The sequence below is a fragment of the Numenius arquata genome, chromosome 4, assembly GCF_964106895.1.
Source record: "Numenius arquata chromosome 4, bNumArq3.hap1.1, whole genome shotgun sequence".
Classification (NCBI taxonomy): Eukaryota; Metazoa; Chordata; class Aves; order Charadriiformes; family Scolopacidae; genus Numenius; species Numenius arquata.
In genome coordinates, this window is record NC_133579.1 from 75,696,083 (window position 1) to 75,722,186 (window position 26,104).

At 38.2% G+C, this 26,104-nt stretch overlaps 1 protein-coding gene across 1 annotated transcript in view; it reads left to right on the forward strand.

Annotated features, from left to right (window-relative positions):
* The window catches only part of CNTNAP2 (contactin associated protein 2), an 864,917-nt gene that overhangs the window by 662,210 nt on the left and 176,603 nt on the right, over positions 1 to 26,104 (forward strand). Inside the window, exon 15 of the mRNA XM_074146844.1 lies at positions 15,432 to 15,559. Coding sequence (XP_074002945.1) covers positions 15,432 to 15,559 — 128 coding nt within the window. The remainder of the gene's footprint in view (positions 1 to 15,431; positions 15,560 to 26,104) is intronic.

The window sequence follows — 26,104 nt, forward strand, 5'->3', positions numbered from 1 at the left end:
AAAAATGTGGGGCTTGTGAGAAAGTGGAAGAGCAGGAGCAAGACATTGAAGATTATCATGTGTGGGAATTCAATCGCAGGGAGATCCATCTTTGGCAGAAACTCATCCTAAAATGCCTGTTACTTCTGGTACTAAACTGTTACAATTGGCATTAACTTGACAGTTTCTATATGTCATTGCATCATATTATGTACCCATACATAATATTATGCATAATCATAAAAAGCAGACAGAAGGAATCCGATGATTTAGTATCATAAGTACTGACTTGCCTTGTGGTCATGAAAGACCAAATATAATAATAGGTCATTGATCCTCACTAGAATCTTGAGCTATATTGCATTAAAAGAGAATAATTAATAATTGTCAATATAAGTAAAGCAACTCTCATATGCTTGCCTCAGAGGAGAAAAAGGTGTACTGACAACACATCATAAAATAAATCTTTGTTATAAAAGTAATTTATTAAGAATAATGTTTACTAGCACAGTCTCAGGGCTGATATAAGTCACTTCCAGGTTTCATCCACTATCATCTCTATTTCATAAGAATGCAAACAATATTGTACAGAAACTTCTTTGCTTGTATTTTTGAATATTTGCCACATTTGAATATTTCTGCTTGTTTTCTATAAAAGTATATTAAAATTATTCTTATTACTTACCTTAAAACAAGCTACATTAGTGGCTTCAGTCAAAGGAGTATCATTAGCATATTCTGGTTTTTGTGGTTTTCTACTCCCAAAATCACAAAGACCCCAATATCAGCTCCAAACGTCTTGATAATTAGAGACAAGTTTAAGTGAAGAGCTTACTTCACAAATAGATTGCAACTTGATAAAAACATTTGTTGGGTACTCTGCTAGCTCTTGCTAGCTGTGATCTGGAATACTTGTGCAACTCGCTTATATTTGGAAATACCAAAGATAAATCATAGATGTTCAAAAGAAAATACGAGCTACTGGCTAATAATGCTCCCATTACCATTCTTTCAGTGGAAAACTATGGTCAATCAAGACTGCAGTGTCAGAGTCATGCCCCTGGAGGACTCAGAAGTCTCCTTTGTCTAGTTACAGACATGTGCAGAAGTTACAGATGTGGCAATGCCACTTTTTCTCAATCACTTATCCACTGAGGCAGCGCCTACACTTTTGTCATGGTAGGAGGAAGTTCGTATTGCCAAATGGAGAGAGCCTTGTTTCACCAGGTGGAAATACAACAGTGTGGAACCTCTCTGAAAACTCCTAAAGTAGTTTAAATCAAATATATATTTGAAATTTCTGTAATGAACCTTACTAAACACTTACTAAAGTGTTTACATAAAAAGCTGTAGTTTGAAACAGTAATAATATAGACTATATGGATTGATTTGGAAGAAAACCAGCTTTATCCAAAGGACAGCATATTCAAAACATTAGGAAATTGGCTCAGTTTCTCATAACTGACAGTAGAAATGCAGCGTTAGTACAGAGAATGGTGAATGCATTTCACCATGACTGGGAACTTTATGGGGAGGCAGGCTCCAGGACTGAAGATTTTGAGGGAGATTTTATTAGCACTGCTGCATGCTATTACTTCTCTAGAAAAGGGATTGCCGCTAAAACTGCAAAGAATGAAAACTGACACTTCATCATAATTTTGTGTTTCTTGTGCATCAATTTTTTTAATCTATGATGTCATATACATCTCCATCAATCTGGACACTTTATATAACTTTAGTTGCTAAGGCAGATATTCTTGTCATCTTTACCAATGAATATCCTCAATTTTTTCTTGCCAAAAAGACCTCAAAGATCTGCTCTGACAGTAAGGCCTGTCATCTTCACAAACTACACATTATTTTTTGGTAGGCTCTTAGATGAGGACCAGCACTTATTTTACTCTTTCTAGGTATTTGTAAGGATAATAGAATTAATAATGATTAGAAGCATTTTCTACTGTCGTGCAGGATTTCCTGGAAAACAAGGTGGCTAACCGTGGCTCAAGGGTTCTCAACACAAAAAGCTGCAAATAATGCATAATAGAACTGCCACAATGCATACTGGCTTTTATTTTAATTGCAACTCCTTAGAAAGGACCTATCTCAAGCAAGTTTCATGGAGGTACTAAATCATCTAATCTATTTTGTTAAATCTTTTCATCTTCAGTCGAGGAAGTGAACACAAAACATAAGTGAGGGAATGGAGCCAATTGCAAGTCTTGTCACAGAATAAACTGAATGAGGAAAACTGGAGGCCACCCCTGTAAACAAAATGGGAAAGTATTTTGAAATTGCATTAAATGGGTGTTTTCTTTCTTTGTAGGAAACTAAAGCAGAACAAGAAAAATCTTATTTTGATGACCTCAAGGGTATTTTTTGAAAAGACTCAACTTCATACTTACTTCTGTTGTTGATCTAGAATTAATATTATCCCATAATTCAAAAAGCATAAAACTGTTTTTATTTCTGGTAACATTAATTTTTTAGGATTTTTTTTTTCATTAAAGTTTCTTTAATGATTGCTGAAGGTTCAGCTAAGCGGTTGTGCAACTGCTCCAGCATTCAACAATCAGTTAATCTCTTATACCTGCCCTTACTTAACTTTCTTAACTTACTTAACTTTCTCAAGAACCTTCTAGTGATGTATTTCTGGTAGTTATAGCATCTGCCTCCTCACGATTCTTATTTCAGTTTCCACTTCTGATGTATTAATGGTTGTAAATCACTTATGACTGTGTGTAAATTCTTATAAGCTCAGCATAAATTATACTGATACAGGTGAAGAATATATGTGTAAACATCCAGGTTCTGTTGTATTTATCGTCAGTGAGTCCTCTATAAACTTAAACCAGATTATTATTCTTTATAAACAATTGTTTTTTTCTGAAGACCTTATAAAACAGGTTAAAGACCTTAGAAAACAATTAACTCATACCTTTCCATTTCTGAACTCCCTGTCCTTGAAGATATGTGAACATAGTTTTTTCACTGACTCTGTGTATTTTGTGCCCTTAAGATCTTCCTTCAAGAAGAGGAGGCAGTGCAAGCAGACATCAGTAGTAGGTTCAGAAAAGTTTTTAACAGATTCATGGAAAACTGGTCCATCAATGGATACTGTCAGCACTGTGCATCCCATAACATTCTTTATGCAGTCATGGTAGATGGTTGGGGGGTGGAAGGTGACCATGTGACAGAAGTGGCCACACTCACATGCTTGCCCTGAGTAGCATCTCTCATACCTACTGTCCACAACAGGTTGATGGAGCGGGTGGACTGTTGTTCTGATCCTACAGGAGATTTCTTCTGTTCTATGTTCTTCAGAAGGCTTTTGGCAGGGCTTATTTGCTCAGCCATGCTTCTTGCCCATGGAGCCAGGCTGCTTTTTAGGGCTGAACACACAGTGTTTTGTGCACACAACAGTTGGAGTTAGGAGCAGCTTATTTGTCCCTGCATTGTCTTCCATCTCCCATGTGCTAAAATGTAGTAGTATCATTTTCTCTAAAAATACATTGAGGTAAACATGAGTGAGGAAGAAGTATTTATGCTAGCAGGTGTTGATGAACACAAAAAATAGTGTCCTGTGAATCAAATGTTTACAAATATATTAAATCTGGAAACCAGGATTTCTAGCCATCAGGAATGAAGTTCTGGAACAGCTTTCTGATAAGAGTATTGAGGAAGGTCAGACATATTCTTCCTAAATTGAAATATTGTTGTGGTTTAACCTCAGCAGGCAGCTAAGCCCCGCACAGCCACTTGCTCACACCCTCTTATTGGGACAGAGGAGGGAATTGCAAAAGTACAAAAACTTGTGGGTTGAGATAAAGGCAGTTTAATAGGTAAAGCAAAAGCCGCACGCACAAGTGAAGCAAAACAAGTAATTCATTTACTACTTCCCATGGGCAGGCAGAGGTTCAGCCATCTCCAGGAAAGCAGGGCTCCATCACACCTAATGGGAAGAGAAACACCATCACTCCAAACGCCCCCCCTGCCTTTTTCCTTCTTCCTCACGTTGCTGAGTGTGATGTCAAGTGGTCTGGGATATCCCTTTGGCCAGCTGGGATCAGTTGTCCTGGCTGTGTCCCCTCCCAACGTCTTACGCACCCCCAGCCTACTGACTGGTGGGGTGGTGTGAGAAGCAGGAATGGCCGTGACACCGTGTGAGCGCTGCTCAGCAATAACTGAAACATCCCTGTGTTATCAGTGCTGGTTTGGTCACAAATCCAAAACCTAGTACCATAGGAGCTACTGTGAAGAAAATTACCTCCCTCCTAGATAAAAACAGTGCAGATGTGATCAGATTCTGCAGAAGATGAGGGGCTGCAGCTGCCTGCAGTAGCAGAGAGCTCTCCTCGGTGACTGTCCTGTGTTGCCTGGGTAGCCTTTGCTTGCAGGTAGAAGTGATAGACTTCTTGATACCCCTACATCCACGAGGCAACTTTTATCTCATAGACTCATTGTCTCTTATCTCTCATATCTCATTGTTTTAAGGCAAAAAGGATCTGCAGTAAGCTACATTTAAGCCATCAGAAAATAAAAGATACATCAATATGATCTGGATGAGGGGATCGAGGGCACCCTCAGTCAGTTTGCAGATGACACCAGGTTGGGTGGGAGTGTCGACCTGCTTGGGTAGAAAGGGTAGAAAGGCTTTGCAGAGGGATCTGGACAGGCTGGATGGATGGGCCGAGGCCAATGGGATGAGGTTCAACAAGGCCAAGTGCCGGGTCCTGCCCTTGGGTCACACCAACCCCATGGATGCTACAGGCTGGGGGCAGAGTGGCTGGAGCTGCCCGGCAGAAAAGGACCTGGGGGTGTTGGTCGACTGTGGGCTGAACATGAGCCAGCAGTGTGCCCAGGTGGCCAAGGTGGCAAACAGCATCCTGGCCTGGGTCAGGAACAGCGTGGCGAGTCGGGCTCGGGAGGTGATGGTCCCCCTGTACTGAGCACTGGGGAGGCCCCACCTCGAGGACTGTGTCCAGTTTTGGGCCCCTCACCACAAAAAAAAAGGAGGTTCAGATTGGAGATTAGGAAAAATGTTTACACAGAAAGGGTTCTTAAGCCTTGGAATGGGCTGCCCAGGGAAGGGGTTGAGGCCCCATCCCTGGAGGGATTTAAAAGCCGGGTTGACATAGTGCTTAGAGACATGGTTTAGTGATGGTTTTTGTCAGAGTTAGGTTGATGGTTGGACTCGATGATCTTAAAGGTCCCTTCCAACCTAGACAATTCTATGATTCTAACATTTGAGAAATTAACATACTCATTGCAGTAAAATGCAGCACAACATTGGCAAGGTTCTCAGTGCAGCAGCTGCAAACACTCTGAGCCCTTGGCCTTTGGACCCGAAGAATTAGTTTAATTCCTGTCTTCACCTAATGCCCATAAAAATGCCACAGATCAGAAGCACAACCCAGTTGCTTCAGGGTCAGCTTCCCCATAATGTCTACCTAGCATTGCTTGGAGTCCTGAAAAGCAACATTCTTATGGATAAGGGCGAGGTGTTAGGTCTTCTCACCCGCTTCATCATCAGCCTGCTTTGGCCGTGACCGTATCATCAGGGGTTGTTAGAAATCCATGGCCCAGAGCCTTTTCAGTCCATGCAGTCAGGGCTGTGCCAGTACGCTATGCAGTTAAAAGTCTTGGGGGTGTTCATGGAATATTGTGCTAGGAAAAGACAGGCTCAGCTCAGAGGGCATTGCGTTAGGAAAGGAATGGTGGGTTCTGCTAAGTTTGCTTGTCTTTTGTAGAGGAAAAAGAGGCCATGTGTAATATAAGGAGAGTTGCGCTCGAAGGCTAACAAGAAGGATAATGGAAATCCATCAGAGCAATAAAGTGGAGAGATCTGGCTAATGAATAGGTCAGTAAATCCTGCATAAGTGTGGCCAACAAAATAAATAAGTACTTGACATTCTACAGTCAGGGCAGCAAAGCAGGTTTTTCTAAACAAGGACATCTGCATTTGGCCAATATTTAGCAATGGATATAGCATGCTGTACCTTCCCTGTGGCTCAAGTCCTAATCTTGGTCCCTCAGTTGTCTCATAATGCTCTGAGTAAATGCAGTGAGAGAATCTCTAGCTACAGCCCCGCCGAACCCAGCTGCCTCTGGAGGTCACACAGTTGTACACATTGCAGGAATACAATTTTTTGAAACTTCAGTAAGTAGCTTGTTTAGTGTTCTTTCTCATTTCTCCCATTACTGTAACACATGTATGTGGATATACACACAGGCAGACAAGGGTAAGGGTATCATAAAAACATGAAAAGGCCATAAAGAAATTAACCTATGGAGAAGTTGCAAAACAAGGTCATCTGTCTTTTTAGCAAAATCACTAAAAAAGAAACAATTTAAATGAAGTTAATTCTTAGAGATATATGTGCATGTTTACAAGCAGAGGGATAGTGACAACTATCCATGGTTTTTTTCTTGTGCTTTATGGCAAAGTGCTTGCATAATGAAAAATGACATCTGTTAATTACCTTGATGCTGCACCATTGCTTTAAATGTGCTTTAATATCTTGGAGCATTCAGTTTCAGATAATTATTTCTGATGAATGGGGGTACATTTAAGATGTTTTGTAGTGGGATATTTAATTCTTCTTCTAAGCAGACCACTCATAGTAATAGATCCCACTTGTCTTCCTCAGTAGATGTAGCAATATTTTGCATTATTTTTATAGCACAATTTGTAAATTATCCTGTAAGGTTTTTTGCTGGATTTTGGTTTATTTTTTTAGCAATGGCTGTTACAAATTTCTTCTTCCATGTGGCTTTGGCATGACTTGATGCTTGAAATAGCTGTTTGTTCCCCATCTCCTTACTATTTTGAGGGGAATTTAAGGGATTTACCTTTCATAGGTCAAACAAAACAAACAAATGATGACAACATCAAAAAAAACCCATGAACCTAATGACTTCACTATATTGAGAGATATTTTTAAGCAGCTAGGAGAAAGCAGAATTTGTTTTGAAACCACTTTTAGTAATTATTTTATACTTAGAAACAACTTTTCTATTTATTAGGTAGGTGGAAAGAAAAAAGATAATTTATAGGATCACTGATTCCAACTCCTGACAGCAGTAGGTTAAGAAATCCTCATGTTGAGTAAGGAGCTACAGATGTACGAGCTGTGTGGTACATAATAAGGACTAAATTAAACTGGTCCTACTGAAAAATAGGCTCAGATACCTACATTTTTCTTAAAAATCAGTACAGACGTGGTTGGGGCCTTTACAGAAAGACACTAAATAGCTGAATAATAACTTCTTTTGGAATTTTAATTTAATAGTATATGACATTACTTCTTTCCCCCTCTTTTGTCTCTTGGCTACTTAGGTAATTTATTATTTAGAGGAAGAATGCTGGTATGCTTATTTTCCACATGATGTCTAGCAAGTATTGTAATTTTTCTGTGTCTTCCAAAATGTCACCGGTGATACAGAAGTAGGATAAGTGTAAGTTTTTACAGAGAGCCGAATCCAACACACCTGAACGCAACATTTTTTATGTAAGGCAGCCTTGCACTTACTAGCAAACTCTATTTTACATAAGTCCAAAAGTAAGGCTAAAAGGGTTCAGGTTTCATCTATATTAAGAATAAACAAGCCCAAATGAAAGAGTAGTTTGGCGTAAAAAGACAAAGGAGAGGATAAGCATGAAAAATGCTTACCAGGAGATACAAATTTGGAAACAGAACCAACCTACTTCTCATTTGCGCGAAGGAGATTTTGTGAGGTTACTTAATCAAGCACTCTGTTCCAAGGTGTGATCGACCTAGATTTTTTTCCCCAAATATTTGGTGTTATAGCCGTACAAGCAACTGAAGACGTGAGCTAAGTCACAGCACCCGTATGCTCCCCATGGTGCCTGTGTGTGAAGCATATGTTGGTTCCGGTGTTGTATGAGGTATATGCTTAGATGTGGTGCAAGGATGAACAGTAGAGGCAGTGCCAGTGAACATGTGGGAGCAAAGGTATATATTTATACAATCAGGTTTTACTGACTTTTTCCAGGAGCAGTAAGTCCCATACTTCATTAAGTTTTCTGGACCAAATTCAACACTAAGTTATGCGCCTTAGTACCTTATTGAACTCAACAGGCATATAGGGGCTGAAGTCAGCGTTAACTATAGCCATCTGTTATTTTGTTATGCCATACTCAATTATTTTTATTTAGCTCTTTCAGTCATATGAAATAAAACTGTCAAAGTTGTCAAGAACTCCAAGAAATGAAGCCTCTAAGCTACTGCTCTGAGATTTTTAATATTTCTTCCAATACAGATCCTTTTGCCTTAGAAATCCTGCCAGGAGCACATTTGGTCTGATAGTTTGATAGGACATGATCCAACGGCTTGTGGATAGTAGTAGAATAGAAAACTGCAAAAAATTCATCATTTATCTGCAGAGATCCTGCAAGAGTACATTCAAGAGTACAGATATTAAAAACACACATTTCGTAAGATAACTGCTGTTAGTGTGCACACAGTAAAATGTTACCGTTACTGTAGTTCATTCAGATGTACAAAAATGCATTCAGATGTACAAAAATGTAATTAAAAATTCTTGGAGTTTTAAATTAGAGAATTTTTGAAACAGGTGGTAGTAATCAGTACGGTGCTTCTTGATTTTCTGCCCTTAGAGTTTTGTTAGCCTGCTATTTCAGGGGAAGTTTCATCACGTGCGAATAGATCATGGAATGAATACAGATTTCTCTGTGTCAAAGTGATCAGGAAGAAAGGCATTTAACTGTCTGGGGCATGGTGAATAATTGAATGGATCATTTAATTTATTGTCCTTCATTTGATTACAGCTGTTGAGGAACAGTTTTTTCATGTTTCTGTCATAAAACAAAGCACTTAAAAGTTTCCAAGGATGACTAGAATGCTTTATTGGCATTGTGAATTGTGGGCTATTTTTTAATATTTTTATTTATTAACTGTTATTTTTCAGAAGACCTTTAGAATTTTGAAATATTTTGCGATAGAAGAATCGTACTGTTTTGAAAATGCCAAATGGAATTTTTCACCAACTTTAAAAAAAGTTTATTTGAGCAAGCTATTTACTCTTTCCATGCCAATTTTTCTTGGAAAACTCCATAGCATCCCATTTCAGCCTTAGCTCCACAGGGTTACATTCTTTTCTTTGCTTCAGATGAATCCCGAGTAGTCCTGCCTCCGTAATCGCACAAGGTGGAAGGGACATCCCAATACAAGATTGAGCATTTCTCCCAAAGGAAATGCCACACACATTCCTTGTCATACTTCAAGGGACAGAGAAGAAACAGAATTTTCTGAGACAGAAAATTGATTAAATTGTTGACAGATGCAAAGATCTAGAGGTGCTGGAGATCAGTTACATCCTGGTAGGATTCCTAGATTCCATTCTTAAAATATCTTGGTGTAGAAATAAGAAAAAATCACAGTCAAGTCAGAGGAGTTGCTGACCCCAAAAGAAGAGGAGCTCCAAATTTCTTTTTTTTTTTTTTTTTTAATGGGAAGGAACACTGAAGAAATGAAGTTCATGAGAAGAGCTGCTCTGCTTGAAGCAGGGACCTTTTGTCTCTACCATTGTGTTGGAAGAATATCAGCAAATCCTCAGCAAAGGCAGATTTTCCCCCGAAATTGATCCATACGGTTCAAAAGAAAGCAGAACGCAGTTTGCTATCTGCATTATTCACCTTCTGCTGTGGTTGGTCATTTTCTCACAAACTCCTATATGAGAGGAAAGTAAAGAAGTTCTTTCAGGCAGGAGCCCTGTAGAACCAGTCAAAACTATGCCAATCTTCTTCCGGATGGATTTTTCAAGTGAAACACGGTTCTCACCAATTTCTCGATGTATCTCACTTCCCGTCTCTAGGATACACGGAATCAGGAAGTGCTGTGAGAGCACTGGCGTATTTTCTGCACCTCAAGTTTGCTTCCGAGTTGCCAGAAGTTTGTGTGTCTCATCTCTTGCCAAGCAGAGAAAAGGCAAGAAATGGAGCAGGCTCCCTCCCAACTTCTTAACTCCGAAACTCTCACCAAGCTGCTAGCATAAATTCCGTGCAGATCCAGCTTCAGCATCAGGCATCTTAAATTGTTCAGCTGAATCGCACAAGCCTGATCATCCTAGAAAGTGTTGTTTAGACACTCTGTCTTCAGAAGACTCATGGGTTTTTAAGGTTTTTGTAAAAAAAAGAAAATTGATAATCTTAACTTTTTTAAAAATAGGCATCTTATTATCAAGTTTGGAATTATATACTCTATATTTTATCAAGTATTCATTTTTAATCACTATTAAACCATATAATCCTCATAAGAATGTTTATAGTGATTCAAATTAACCTGCATTTAATTAAGAGGTGTTATGGGATTATAAGATTTGAGAGATGTCCAAAGGAGCAAATTTATTTCCTAATGTAATTTTAAAGATTTTTCATCTTAAAGGTCAGGGGAGGGATAGACTGTGTAAAGTGAAAAAGGAAATCTAAGTCTCAATCCCAGGGAAAAAAATGTGAATTAAACATGTCTTTGCATGGCCAATTTAAACTTGTTTCTTCTGCAAAGAAGGTTTGAAATTCCTGAAAGTAGCTTAGGTAACTTGTGCTAAATACAAATTCCAGTGTTTCTTTTGTACAGTTTGTTGTTATTGAGGGTATCTTAAATTTGTTCATCATTCTTCTGGTGAGACTATTTGTGAATATGATGCTTGTGTATTAAATTAATCTAATTTATTCAATCTTTTGTAATTTCTAAACAAGGATTACTTATGCCTGCTGCACCACCAGCCTTATGTCTTTGGTATAATTTGTCTTTACTAATAGACTTTAAAGGATGGACTTGTTTATATTAGTAATCCGGGTGCTGGGATTAGATGGTCTTTCATATTGTTTCAATTTTGCAGGAGGTGAGTGCTCTCAAAAATAAAAATAAAAACCCAGACTGTTTTCCTGGTTTACTTCTGCATTTTCCATGGAAACAAACCCTTTGCAAATCCTTGTTTGCACATAGGTAACAGTTGTACCTGCACATGGGCTTTGCTTACCCAGCCAAAACACCCATTACATGGTAATTAAGTGCATGTTGCTAGAGATTGGTGGCACTTTCTCACTTTCTCTTTTTTTTTTTTTTTACCAGTGTGCTAGAGCAGAAGCTTAACTGCCTTAAGATCAATCTTAATTATAAGAGTTCACTTCTCCTAATTTTGCTGTTGGGAATATGAGAACAACATATTTCGTAGGACCTCAGCCTGTCCAATGCCAGTGTGGAAAAAACTTGAATTGAGTTATGACTCTCCATCACTTTATACGATCCCGCAGAGTAATGAGAAATTTTCCATAATACCTTCTGGCAGCCAGATCAAGGATGAGTCCTTAGCTCCAACTTAACGTACAAGGGTATCTGAGGTTACAAGACGTGAGAAAGGGACAAGAGAATCCCTGAGAACAGCAAATTCAAGCGGGGATAAAAGGTTCCAGCTTAGAGTATATTGTTGGCAGTTTACAATTCCTAAGAAGGGCAGAGCCCTGGGAACAGAGTGGCTTTTGTGCTGCATAGTACGTACATTTAAAAGTTAACTAAATTTTATCAAAACCTTTCAAAAGTTAGCTTTCTCTGCTTTAATCCTAGTTTTGTTTGCCCTGTTTCTAATCCTGTTAATTAGAACTTGCATATTTCCAAATAACTTGCTTCCATATTATTAAGGCTGCTGCCAAAATTGCATTGTTCATTAAATTCTCTGTAATATTAGCTCTTCTTAGCAATTCTAATATAAATAAAATTCTTGCCAGATATTTTTGGAAGAGAAAAAATACTAATACTTGGCACATCTGTACCCTTCACAATGTTTTTTACAGACATTCATTTGCAGATACCACACGGACTAAACTGCTTTATGCCTCTCTCAGATAGATTATGGAAATGCAGGGATTACAACAGAGGCGCTTGCATAGTAAAAAGCTGGGTCTTGTGAGAGGTGGACGATTGTATACCCTTGAAATGGGAATACTTGAGAGTCTGTATTCTTCAAACCACTGTTAACAATTAAATAATATGTTTAATACTGCAGTTTCAATGCAGCAGGTGTTTTATTTATATTCTCAAAACAATTCCAGTTCCTCAGCTGATGTAAGCATGTCTTTTAAAATTAAGTCCATTCCTACCTGTATATGTTCTCTGTGAGTTTCCCTGTGTAGGACTGGGCTGATAATAAAGTGATGTCTAACAAAATTGGAGAAAATAAATTACTCCAGTAACAGAAGTCTGGTTGTATGAAAACATTATATTATATAAACAAGTTAATAGTGATTCAGAATCTTATCACTACTTTGAATATGTCATTTGCTGATATATGCACAATGCATTTCTTTTTTACATACCATGGAACGCTTATAAAGAGTAAGTAGATGATCATAATCAAAACAATGATAAATCTTACACTAATATCTGCAGCTTTCATTCAAAGGCACCCTGAAGCACTTTGCAGATTATTATATATAGGAAAAGAAATTAGAAATAGAAAATTACACTGAGATTTCATCAATATCTCCTGGCAATAATTACAGGATTTGATCAGATTCATTCATCTCCCATTTGGCTATTAATAGGAATATGACACACTCTGAATTCAATCTTTTTTCTCTTAAGGGGATTTTCTTTGGTGAGGAAAAACATCAGAGACTTTCTCCACCCTCTTAATGTGCAAAGTCTTTAAATACCGGCAGAAGCATTATCACTTGCAGGAATTGAGTGTTCCAGCTGTGATTATTTCTCAGTGTGTAGTACAAAGTCAAGCATTATAATCAGCCCTTGGTTTACAACTTTTTTGACTTTGTCAGCACTGATTAGTATGTCCCAAGGAACTATAAGTACCTTCGAAAAGCATAATAGAGCCACTCAGTCTCTTGAGTGTATTTGTCTTTTTGGTGTATGCCTGGACCAAAAGCTATCATTATCCCTTTTTTGTTAAGAGCAAATGAACTGCACAGGTACTGCTGGAGAAAAGACACCGCACTTCTCTCAATTCTTAGTCCAGTGCTCCCAGCCCTCAATAGCTTCTGTGCAGGGGAGAATGCTTCTCCTGCAATGATGAGACAAGTAAGTGATTATCAGAAAATAAGACTATTTCTGAAAAGAACTCTAATATTCAGTTTTATTGTCATGGTAACAGCTTTAAAGTGACAGTATCACTAAATGCATAAATAAAATATTAAAATGAGTAGAAACATGATCAGTAAAGAAGAAGAAAATTGTTACTGCTCTTTTTAATTTCCTTCAAAAGAGTGAAAGCTATTGGTGGCAGGAAAAGTGCTGCCCTTTGACGTTCTTCTTTGGAGCTGAAATATGAGCTCTTTTCGTGAGAGGGGAAGGAAAGAAGAGAAATGCCAATAGTTTTCTTTTTATCGCTCTTTGAAGAATTCTTTATTTTAAATGGACGTGTCCATCTTTAAAGCGTTCTTTGAAAGAGTAACAATCAGCAGAGAAAGCCAGTCTCAGAGGAAAATCTCAGAAAGAGTGAAATGATGACCTACATTTATCCTCTATCAGAAGGGAGTGGGTCCCATGGATACAGGTCTTTAGCAGAGATGGAAGATTAGGTCTGCATACCTGGCTTTGTTATTCACTCTTTTCTTTCTTAAAGGGAAAGTCCTTTAATCTCCCTTTTCTTATATCTCCAGTCTCCAAATTGATGAATACGGTATCTTTGCACAGGGCATTGCAATCTGTGGATGAAAAGTGGTATGGTACAACCTGGCAGAATCTGCAGAAGCCTGTGAAGGTTACCCCTCTCTATTTTCCTTCCTTTCTGGCAGTCCCCTGTAGCACCTGGTACAGCTGTGTGCAACCAGAGAGTGTTAATGGTCTCAGCAACACAAAGGTCCCACTGAAAAAGGCAAGCTGCTGAAGGGGAAGAACATACAGATTAAGGAAAACAGTCATCTACTGCTTGAAATACTCTAGTAATTAAATCTTTAATTACTGCCTTCATCACAGAGAACTGACGGGAGTTCCAATGAACTGTTGTTCAAAAATGTGATGGTTATTTTCTTAATTACTTTAGTCGTGTTTCTTTTAAAAAGAATTTCTTGCCTTCCATCTCTTCAGAGGGACCCCGTGAGGATGATGACTGGAGACGCTACCAGAAAATACTACTATGCTACTGGAAAACTCAGAGCATTACCACAGATCATGCAGATCCCTGCTGTGCTTCCAAGTTGTTAGCAATCTAATGAGTCAGATCATGGAGTCATCCAAGTTAGAGATGAAAAAGACTCAGTTTCTTGAAATCCTTACAAGTTCCCAGTTAGGGTCATACTGTGCTCTTCAGGTACTTTTCCAGATCCTGAATTCATCCTTCATCTTGTGGTATTTTTGAACAAAGGAATTTATTTTAGTTGCTTACTTTAGATACTCAATCACAAGGCAAGGTATAGCTAAAAAGAAAGAGAAAAAAAAAAGATAAATAAATGGATTCATTTTCCTTCCTCTTTCTTTTGTGTCAAGAAGTATAGTCCTAACACTATGTATAACCCATTTTTTTCCCATGTGGATATTTTTGGACTTCCACATATTTATGTCAAAAAAAAAAAAAAAAGGAAAAGCACCTGAGAGATAAGGTACCTAATTAAATTTGGTTTATTTTATTTTCTATTTGGAAGAAACAGCACTCAACATGCCAGCTGGATTCAACTACTGAAATGATAAAGTAAAAATGTTGTAACTGTGCACAGTGATTTGGTCTAGGCATGAAAAAGGCAGCAGCGTAATCACTGCAGTTGAAATGAGGAGCTTTTAGACATGACTATAAATTGAATTTTAGTGATCTGGCTAACTTAAATGGGGTTTGAGGTGTATAATTGTGGTTAGATTCACAAGTTTAGATTTTTTGGACTTAAGCACAGTGTTAGAAATGACAGGACTAAGACGACAAGCCTTTTCAGATAATTAGTCTTTAATTTCTCTTTTTTAATATAATACTAAAAATATTAAATATTTAAAGAGCAGTGATTCCTTGGTATGCAGAGGTCGTATTGTTAGGATAATACCTGACAGCAACTAGAGCAAAAAAGATGCACTTCTAGGAAGCACTAGGATTATTTTTTTTTTCCCTCTCAGAAGACATCAGCGAGGAGATCAACAACAAAGTGTTACCCACTGGTATGGAGCCAGTCAGTCTGGAAAGCAAGGGGACCCACACAAGCCCAGCTGAGTCCGGAAGTGGCCACAAAGCAAGCTGCTACTCATAACTGTGTTCCTGGGTGACAGTAGCTGCTATCCATCTGTTTCCCAGTAAACTGGCAGCGTTATTGCTCAGTCTGATCTTGTTTGAGACAGGTTTTTAGATGATAACACTGTACGGGTATAGTTGTTGCATACCTATTCTTTTGGTGCTTAGTTCATTGAATAGTGATAATGATCAAAGAAAATTATTTTAATATGTTTCACAATTGCTTTCTTTTCCTCTCTGTAATTCAGGAGAAAAGACACTGGGATGTTGTCATACAAAGAGCACCTCCCAGTCAGTCAGATAGTGGTTGGAGATGTTGACCGGCCTGGGTCTGAAGCCAAGATATCGGTGGGTCCAGTGCGTTGTCAAGGAGATCGTAAGTTGGCTGATTTTCTTCCACTTACTCCTGGGTAAAAAGCAAACTAAATTGGAAATTGGTAACTTTGTAGACACTCCACGCAAATTTGGAGAAGTGGGTGTCTACTCAGAGGCTTTTTTCTGTGAAAGCATGATGCGATTCGAGAAATTTTGATTATGAAACTGCAGATAAAATGGCTCGTCTTTGCATTTAAAATATTGATATTTGCCTTTATGGTAAACACGGTAACTTTGATTATTCAACTAAGTTTACGTAGATGTATGCAGTAATACAGATTGCATAGGAACATCTCGACATCTGTGTTTCTGTTGAGTGCTCGTCAGTGTCGTTGTCGTTGCTATATATATCACTGTAAACCATGTTTATGGGTATAAAACGATGGCAAAACTTATGGCTGTAAACTCTGTTTACAGGTGTATAAAGTTTAACAAGTTTAACACTTGTTAGCAAGTGTTAACCAGATCAGGGCTAGATATTTCCATGTCAAACGTTGGGAGTTTTTTGTAGTAGTCTCTGATTTGGAGGCTGAGCGCTGATGGAGGTGTACCTGCTCCAGTTCGATCAGCAGGTGACAGAGTAAATCAGTGTAATGGATAAATTTCCACTTCACACGCACAAAAAAAGTTGGAATGCAGTGAGGAAGATTGTATTCTTCCTTCAATCTATTTTCAGAAAGTGAAATTCACCACCAAAGGCAGAGCAACTGCTTAAGGCCCTTTTAAATCACACTTAAACTCTATGTGGTTGGCACACGCCTTCTACTTGCCCTCTGTATTTGAAGGCCATTCTGTTACAAGAGGTGCAGTAAGGAAAAGTTGCCTGATTGAATTTGCAATAAGTTATATTTGCCTAGTCTATAAGGAATACAAAATCCATCCTCAGATGCTGGCGCAGAGTACTAGAAGTCAGCCTATGAGACTGCAGTGATGCAGCAACACTGAATGGGTTGGGCGTATTACATGCAGGTTGAGCAACCTGGTTCTAACCAGCATCTAACGTGGCATGACAGGGATGAGTATGGTTTGTCCTTCCTCCTCTGCCCCTTTAACAGCTACATGCTCTCCATCTGCACGTTTCCAAGTACTTTACAAAGAAGGTCAGTATCATTATCCCTGCCTTAAGCTGAAGTAATGAATCCCAACTGAGAGGACATCGCGTACTCAGTGTCATCCAGCAGGACAAATGCAAAGGAGAGTTTTCTGGGTCCCGGTCTGGTCCCTCAGAACCCTGGGCTCAGTAGTACAACTGAAGCTGCTTAGCCTCTTTTGCTGTTCGTGGTCTTTCTGGGTTGTGCAAATGATCCCTCTGGCTTTTGTTAATGAATCTGATGCCTAATGAGCAGAAACAAATATCATGGGATGTTTGCAAATTTTCATGTCACCTATTTGGTGCTTGTTATTTATGGTGACTAATCACAGGTCAGTTTGTATGTGTGTGTTTTTCAGCTATGTCTAACAAACATTTTCGTAATTGGCACTTAAAACTGAGGGCTAAGAAATAAGGGATAGCATCTTCCTTGCACCTGTATTCCTCATATCCTGAATTGGAGTGCTGCTGGAAATACCAGTCTCTAAAGCATGAGCCATTTCTAAATATTAGTATAAACGAAACCTCATCGGAACAGAGAATAGCCTTTATTAGAGTGCGACTGAGTGACACAGCCATTTGGGAAACTGAACAGGTGTATTCCTAACATCCTGATTAATTGAATTTTCTGTTTGAACTTTACTGATATGATTTGTAGTTTTAAAAAAACTTTGCCTATGAATAAATTTAAATTTACTTCCATGGCCATATATTATTGTCAAAAAGCTGGTGTAAGTTTTCTCACAGGAGATAATATAAACCCCGGTCCTTTGCAGTTAGTAAAAGCTCTCATTTTATATTCCCAGTGCATTTACTAAGCATTCTCGTTCATATTCTTTCCTGGCTGTACACAACAGCTGCTGTACCCCAGACCAGTATTCTCTCACCATGGCTTGTGGAAAACAAGGTTTCTATCCTGGGGAAAATTCCAAAGTTTCAAAATTTGCTTTTGTTCCAAAGGGAAGAAAGAACCATTTTTGGTGTGTTACATGCATCAAAGCCAACATTATTAATACTAAAGATGTTGACTTTCATCACAACACAAGTTCGGTTGCGTGTGTTTTGTAGTTAGTTATCATTGTATAATTTTTGGTGGTGGTAAATGAAATTCAGTTAGAGGTATGAAGACTGGCAAAGAAATACAGATTTGTGGTCCGGTTGGAAGGAAAGTGGAAAAGGTAAGAGTACCTATCCAGTCAAATAAAAATGTACCTATTTAGAAGGATTTCTCATTGTGGCTGTAGATCCTGTCAGTACTGTGACAACTCATATTGCCCTGAGGGTTGTCCATGGCATGTAGCATATCAACCCATAGTCCAGTGATATTTTGCAGCACATGGAAGGCCATATTCTCACATCGGAATTACAGTATAATTTCCCATGCACTTCATAGCTACTTCTGTGTAACACCTAGAGACACTAACGTGTCACCTAGGCCCAGTCACAGCTGTACCCGAGAGCTGTAAGAGCACAGCAGAGCTGCTGGCCTTTGCAGAAGAGACAGCTTAAAGCTTGCTGTTTGAGGGCAATGAGATTTAAAGAAAGCAACGTTATGTGTTGTCTCATGCAGTTCCCTTCCTCCTATACCCATCAAATTCTTAAAGAATCAATTAATCAATTGGGGCCACAACAATTAACCATTCCTACACTATGACTGACAAAAGAAAATCTGAAAATCATTCATCTCAGTGCCATTTGTTCAACACAAACCAAGGAACATTAGGGATGTAGTACACTTATTGCAGAATATTAATTGTTCTCGTATTGCAAAAATAACTAGATTCTTCTTTCAGAAATACAGATTTTATTTCGGTTCCACAAATGAAAATTTCATTTCTCTGTTCCCCTGATTTTTGGCCTGATAAAGGCTGCTCTCAGCAAGCTTGGATGGTGGCTATTGTTGGAAATAAAATCAGAAAACTTGTCCACACGTCATTATCCACCTTGTGTCCAGAATTATTTTTCATATTTAACTGCACCTCACAAATGCTATTTGCATCCTGAAAAGTAGTCAGCAAAAAAGGCCTTTATTACCTCTCTAAAGATCTGCTTAAGCTGCCGCATTCTACTAGAATGATTAAGAGTCATCTGGCATTGTGGCAAAAATCCCATAAATCTTGCCTGGGGCCTGTCTTGTACCTTGGATAAAATGTCCAGGATGTCTCTTTTCCATTTGCAGTTTTAGTGTTCAGGAATTCTTTATAAAGTTTTCATGATTTTTCTAAGTGGTGACCTACCAAGAGAACAGACTTACCCAATTTTATGCAGAACTGGTGCATAACGAGAATATGGATTCAGTGAGGTTTTTGGCATTATATTGCATCCAAAGATCAAGCAAGGACTTTGAGCAAATGTCAAGTCTACCCAGACTTAAAGCAAAGCTGTCCTTCCTGGACACTGCTCTACGAGCGTTGTACTTGGAGAATGGCAAAGGCAGTTTATCAGCAGATGCTCAGGTTTGTCTAAGCTGAACTGGAATTAAAAATGGAAATGGAAAGTGTGTGTCTGTGTAACTTTGACATTCAACAGTCCTGAGAATGTAATGTTGGATGAGGAAACTACTCTTGTTTTTCTCAAGGGAATGTGTTCTATGCAGGATCTAGAAAAAAGGACCAACGTAGAACCAGTAATTAATCAGCTTTCTTCTTCAAGACACAGATTAAAATTCCTTTGCAGACCTATTGTAGCTGTACAAATACTAATGCAATAGCACCTGGACTCAGCCCTGTTGCATTTGGCCTTGTCCAACCAGTAATAGAAAGACCTTGTCCATCTCTTTATGTCCATCTCCCACGGTAATGGGAAGGGGCACCTCAAGCCTTCTCCCTTTAGAGAAGGACACAAATATGTTGGGGGGGTGGGTGCAGTGGGGTTCTGTCTCAGCTCAGCCTCAGCTGGTAGATCAAGGCTGCAGAAATGGATCTGGTAATTTCAAACTGAAGAGCATAGCTTACTATCTTGGGGCTATTGCTACAGATATTTTATCAGTAAGCATATTGAATCAAAATTACTTTTGTGACTTTTGGAACCTTTTCAAGACTCTCTTTTCATTCCCCTTAGGAAAATACTGGTGTTCTCTGAGATACTTGTAACCTGCTAAGAGTATCCTTTTCCCAAGGACTTCCAAGGATTTGATTCGAGTCTGCTCTTTATAAGCCCAGAGGGGAACAGACTGACTATTCTGCTCTAGATTCACCTTTCTCCTTGAGTCTATTTTCCTTTTCTCCCATTTCTGCTATAGTAAAGACAGAATTTAAGGGGGAGATGTTTTTTATACAGCTCAGATTTATATTTCTCCATTTCCTCTGGTGTACAGTTTTTACCCCCTCAGTAGGACTTTGATTTCTGAGCCATGAATTTTGTGTTTTACTTCTATTATCTCTAATCTTCAAAATGTGGAGGAGGAAGCAGCTGCATTGACTGTGGTTCCCTCTAAGCTAAGGTTTCATGAAGTCCCATATAGGCACGGTTCATATAGGATCTGCGGCGACAGACAAAAAAAGTATCCTTGACAGATGACAGAAATTCAGGAACAAATCAAAACTCAGATCAGTGCATTGATTTTGTTTGTGCCTGTGTGTGTGTGACTGTGCCTGTGAGTTCTCAGGGGAAGCATACCTTGAGTCCTTTTATTCGGTGATTTTAACCATGGCGCATCATTATTCCTTTCATCACTTGATGCTTTGTTTCTTTCACTTCTAAATATCACTTTTGGCTTTACTCTTGTACTTACTTTTAGAATGTTCCAGTAAAGTTAGCTTATTTAATCAGACAGTGGTGTGGACATGGGCATTTTTTGTGACTATGGGTTTGTATCTAAACCACTCTACAGCTATCTAAAACAGCCAGCCCCTGCCAGGGTCAGTGCTTACAGGCTGGTATCCTTGGTAAGGTGTGGGTTTGTATTCCATAAATACTTCTTATGCATCACATGTGCAGGCTTGTGACTTAGAACTGTTAGTTGTCATGAAAAATAAATTTACTGTTTCATGTGCATCCTTAGTCCATTTTCATTACATTCCAAATTGAGGACACCTTCAACACCTTGAGCTTGCTTTTCAATGGTACCACCTGAGTTTCAGAAGAGAATAGTACTGCCTTACAGTGTACATAGGTAAGGTAAACTGGAGAAAATACTGCGGCCACAAACCCACTTGAATTGATAAGACCTCCAACTGGAATTTCAGCAGAAGTGATTTACTCCTACCATATCTTAGACAACATGCCAGTAGCATAGTGAATTTTCTTACAGGTTACTGGAAGCAAAAACTCTGTATAAAAAGAAAATAAACATCAATGATACAAAGAAAAAAAAAAAATGAAGCCTGAGTGCTTGCAGCTGGCCTCTTAAATGTGTAATTAGGTGTGAAAAATACAAAAATTTGGGTTTTGAAACTTCTGAAGCACTGTTTTCACTGGAAGCTTGTGTGATGGGATTATATATCTGGAATTTAGGCAATTCCCATTTAAGGTATTACTTCTCTGCTACTCAGGTTAGAAAATGAATCAAAATCTTTAGATTTTTATAAATTTCCCTATTGTTTGCCTGTATTGCTAGATATATCTGTATACATTTAATTTTTATTAATTTCTAATGACTTTCCAATCAATTGTGGTAAATTCAGTAGCCTAAATACAGGTCAAAACTTGATCCATCTAAGAGTTTAACTTTTTTCCTCAGTAACTGTAGCTGCTTTTAGTAAACATTAGAATTTGTCTGCTGAATTTCCACAGCTATTACCCCAGCATGTCTATCTGTTGCACTGGATTGTACACTGTGAAATTCAGGTAGAATACAGATTAATCCAAAGAACATCAGGACATTGTGCTTGCTGTTTGTCACAGTCATTCCAATGCTACCAGCAAAACAGGAGAAATAAAAGCTTCCTTTCAATAAAAGCAACCTGACAGCTATTTCAGACTCGTTTGATTTTTTCAGCAGATTTTGTTGCAGGTGATATAATAACAGTGTTCGCTTACAATTTGGTTAGGGATCAGTCAGTTCAGTTAATCAAATTGCTGTGATCATTCTTCATGAGCAGTTGCTTTCCTCAGAGATCCAAGAGAAAAGAATAACCTACTAGGTCATTCTTCTATCTTTCACAGTTGTTCAATATCTGATTTAAATAAAGTTGTTGCCCATAGCTAAGTCTATTTCTTTCTCTTCACCTTTAACCCTGTTTCATACTGTATAATTTGCTTTTATTGTTAAATTTAACTAGAATTTAGTTTATTATTTGTGCAGAAATGCTTTCAACAGCCAACAGTGCTGGGATGGCCTCCTGCAGTGCCTTTATGTTTCTAAGAGAGCTCTTCCTTTTCTCACCTCCCGGGGAATCTCAAACTGTGGCCGGTTGTCTCATACAAGTCCAGGCCATTTCTGGGCATGTGAATAAAATTTTGTCTGTTCTGAAAATAGGAGCTGAAAAATCTCCATTGTTCACATGAATTTAGGGCATTTCTCTCTCTTTGCTGAAATATGCAAAGAGATTTAAAGGTGGAAGCGTATGTTCTCTCGTGGTTTATCTTATACGTGTTCTCATATCCTTCCTCAGCACCAAATTGCTCCAAGTGCTGGCTTTTTGGCTAGTAGTTTTGTCATCCTTTTTCATTTGCAGCCAGTTCTCAGAAGCACTGTAATTACACTCAAAAATGATTCTCTGATGTCATAAATCATAACGTACTGTTATTTAGGTTTTCAACAAGGCAAGCTCTACCTTAGATGATCCATGGTGACCCATACCAAAACGAGAAGACCTAATGTCTCTGGAATTGCAGATCAGCTTGGAATTGTCTTGAGGTTTGGGAAGTAGGGGGTGGTAGGCAGTGTGAACAGCATTTGCGCATCTATGGCTGAATATATAAATTCAAAAAAAGATTTTCTTTCTCCCTGATAATACTTAATCTGAGATAATCATTGTAGACACTTTGCTCCTACTCCTTTGTATTTATGAAATAGGAGGCATTTCGGCCTAGAAAGTTGGGAGGAAATAGACTCTAGAGCACTGTAAGGTTCATTGAGGGCTCTTTCTAGATACCACCCTGAATTTAAGGTTGCTTTTATATAATCTCAGAAACCCAATGAGGAATTGGTAAGGTTAATGATTTCTGTGTCCATGCACTCATTATAAGCTGTAAACATTTCTACCGTTTTCTGAGGTTTATAACATGGCCATAAAATTTTCTTTCAGTTCAAACTTTGCATACAAGTGTATTTATGGAATAAATACTTGTAAAGTGACCCAGTTTTAACACAAATCATCTTGACTCACAGGTCATATATGAATATTCTCTAACGTACCCCACTCGCTGTCAGGTTTTGCTCTGTCTGTTTTCTGAAAGCAAACCCTACCCATGAGCACTATTCATCTCACAGACCAGGAAGACATACAGATCACGTAAAATTTAACCATCATCCTTGAAAGACATATCTTTTTATGTATGACTGAAGCAGTAGGATGCCTACAAATAGTGCAAGAGAATAAAGGAAAACCAGAGTTAAAATTGTAATTTTGGCATATTGGGAAAACCAGTGCCCCATACAAGTTGTGCCATACACAATCCAAGGTAAGAAAAAGAAAACCTTTATATGGAACTTGTTAGAGCATACAGAAGAGAGATCCCTTTCACAGCAAACATTGACTTTTGATGTAGTTTGACCCCTTGATTTTAATCCTTTTCCAGCTTTGCCAAGATCTGGTAGAGTCTGAGTGTTTGGTTCAGAAGAGCGAGACTTACGCCACTTTTGCCTGTACCTGGTGGTGTATGAAAGTGTTATAGATCACACTGTCATTTAGTGTTTATTTTCATTATGAATACCATTTACATGGCTGGGGACTTTTCCTTAAGGACAAGAAAGCAGTATCCTCTGAGTATCTCTTTTGAGGGGAAATACATTTAATCCTTGTCATCTTTGCCGTATATTTTCTGCCAGTGCATTCTTTACTGTCTGTTGAAATGAAGGTCACATCTGGTTTACGCATATATTGAATTTAGATATGAGGAATACCACAGTTGCACAATTTACGTCTCCACACTTCCCAGGTTCATCATGAAATGTAAACGAGATGGTGGCTGAGAAGTTTTAACTCATTTAAGATAGGAATTGACCTGCCTGCTATTAATTAATTCTCCTATGCATTCAATTCTACCTAAATATGTATGTTGGTATAAACTACAGAAGGCAGTTCATTCAAATTTCAAAGCACTAATAAACTTTACTCTCTTTATGTATTTGCTGAAGTAATGAAAACATATGGCAATCAATGCCCATGATCAATTCTCCAACTGATCATAAAAGAAAAAAATGGCAAAACTCCATAGGGGAGTTATGAGCTTTATGTTTCAGAGATATAGAATTCAAATGGAATTAAGAGCTAATTTTATTCAAATTCCCCTCATCGTTATGATTATATTACAGGTTAATTTTATCTTTTTAATGCAAAAAAGAAGGATCTGAAGCATTTCATGTAAAGTATTGTCTCTAAATTCCTAGGGAATTTGAGCAAAGAGTTGTTAGTCTGATGGATGACATACATAGCTGTTCATATTAAACTCAAATCCTGTTAAAGTTATGCTTTAATTATAATTTCAAACATTTTACCATCTATGTGATCGTAATGCATATTAGTATCTTACCACTTACTTCTAGCAAAGTAAGAAAAGCAATTGTGCAGGGTACAAAATCTAAGAATGAAAAGATGAAACAATTCCCACGGTGTATAGAGAAGTGAGAAGGTGTCAGTAAAGCAAGAAGGAACTAGGGAACCTGAGACTAAACTGGGGAATGAGAAGTTGCTGGAATCCTGTCAATTACATGCACAAATTAACAGTCACCTTTAAATTTCACCCCATAAGCCTGAATAATCTCAGAAATGAGGTATAAAATGGAGGAAATTATCTATATTCATTTCTTAGGTGGAACTCTTTCTCACTTTTATACTTTTGGCCTGCGTATTCCTGCAGCACTGACTGACATTTAAAGAGCAGAAAGTGCAGAAAAAGGCGAAAAATGATTGAAAGTGAGGTAGAGTAAGGTCAGTCTCGTTCATCGCTATGTGTAAGTTATGCAAATTCAGTCTCATTTAGACGTAGATAAGTGAGTGGCAGCAGGATGGAGGGTATCTAGTTGTAAAGGAGCCTGTCTAACCTCACAGCTCCCAACACCTGGCACACAACACAAAGGAACTCCGCAGCACTAAGAAATGCCCAACCACCATGATGGAGAAACTAATAAAGAAGAAGTTGGGGACCCTCAATGCTCGTTAAACTTGCACCATTGATCTCTGTACTAGGGAACCAAGTTAACGCTAATTATGTCTTAGATTTTATAACATCTGAACTCTTTCTATCCAATGGTTGAATAAAAAGGAAAGTTAGGTGTGTATTCCACAACTGCAGCTCGCTTTATAATGGCTTCTTATCCTGAAGGCTCCTCTCCCAATCCTTTAATTGTAGAGCTGAATTCTGACAGCTTCTGTTCAAAACACTCCGATCATCAAGTCCTGTTCCATGTATACACACAGGGTATTTGGTGTGTATACCAGGTCCCATTCAGCACTTAACAGGATTTTCTAAAGAGCATATCCTGATCCTCCTCTCAAAGAAGCAGATCATTCTACATTTTTATGTAGACCTATGACGTGGTCCCCAAAAGAACAGATTTAGCACCTACTAAAACAGGATTGCAAAACTGTGCATTTTGGGCAAGCGATTAGAAGTCTGAACTGGGGAAAGGGAATATGACAATAGCTTGAGAGAAGTAGAATAGATACGGTGTGAAGAATTAACCTCATTTCTTTTCTTTGATCTATTTTTTAAGATTTTCTTTCTGACCTTTGTCTTCTATGGAAAAACTTACAAACATGGGGGAAAAGGGCTGGGAAACTGTAAGAGAAATATGAAGAATTGCTGCTTACTCCCTTTTCCATTGATGATGCCACGGAGAATTTGCACTATTATATTTCTGGGTTTGAATATGTTGGGTTACAAATTAAAGTTGCAACCTGTGAAATGCCATCAATTCAATAGTTAGAAAACAGGTTTCAGAGAAAAGGTTGCAATTTCCCTTCATTCTCCCTCTTCTCTGTGCTAAAAACTTTATCTTTTATAAAGTGCCTACTTGGTTCTTTAAGGCAAAAAAAAAAGAAGAAATTTGAAAATGCTAATAATTTTAGTCAAGGCGTTAACTTTGAATCAGCCCAGATAGAATCAGGAGATGAGTGAAAATTCTTTACTTCACAAAATTGTATTATTTTTTTTTTTCCTCATTAAAGCAATTCAAGGCAGTTCTATCCAATTACTGTTAGGAGCTTACAGTAATCTGCACTTCGAAAGTACAGATCTTAGCTAAGCTTGCAAAATCATGAAGCTTTCAGCTTTACAATATTAAGCAGCAAATTCTAACGTTTTTATATGCCTGTATTTCAACTCTTATTTGTGAAGAATCAACTGCAC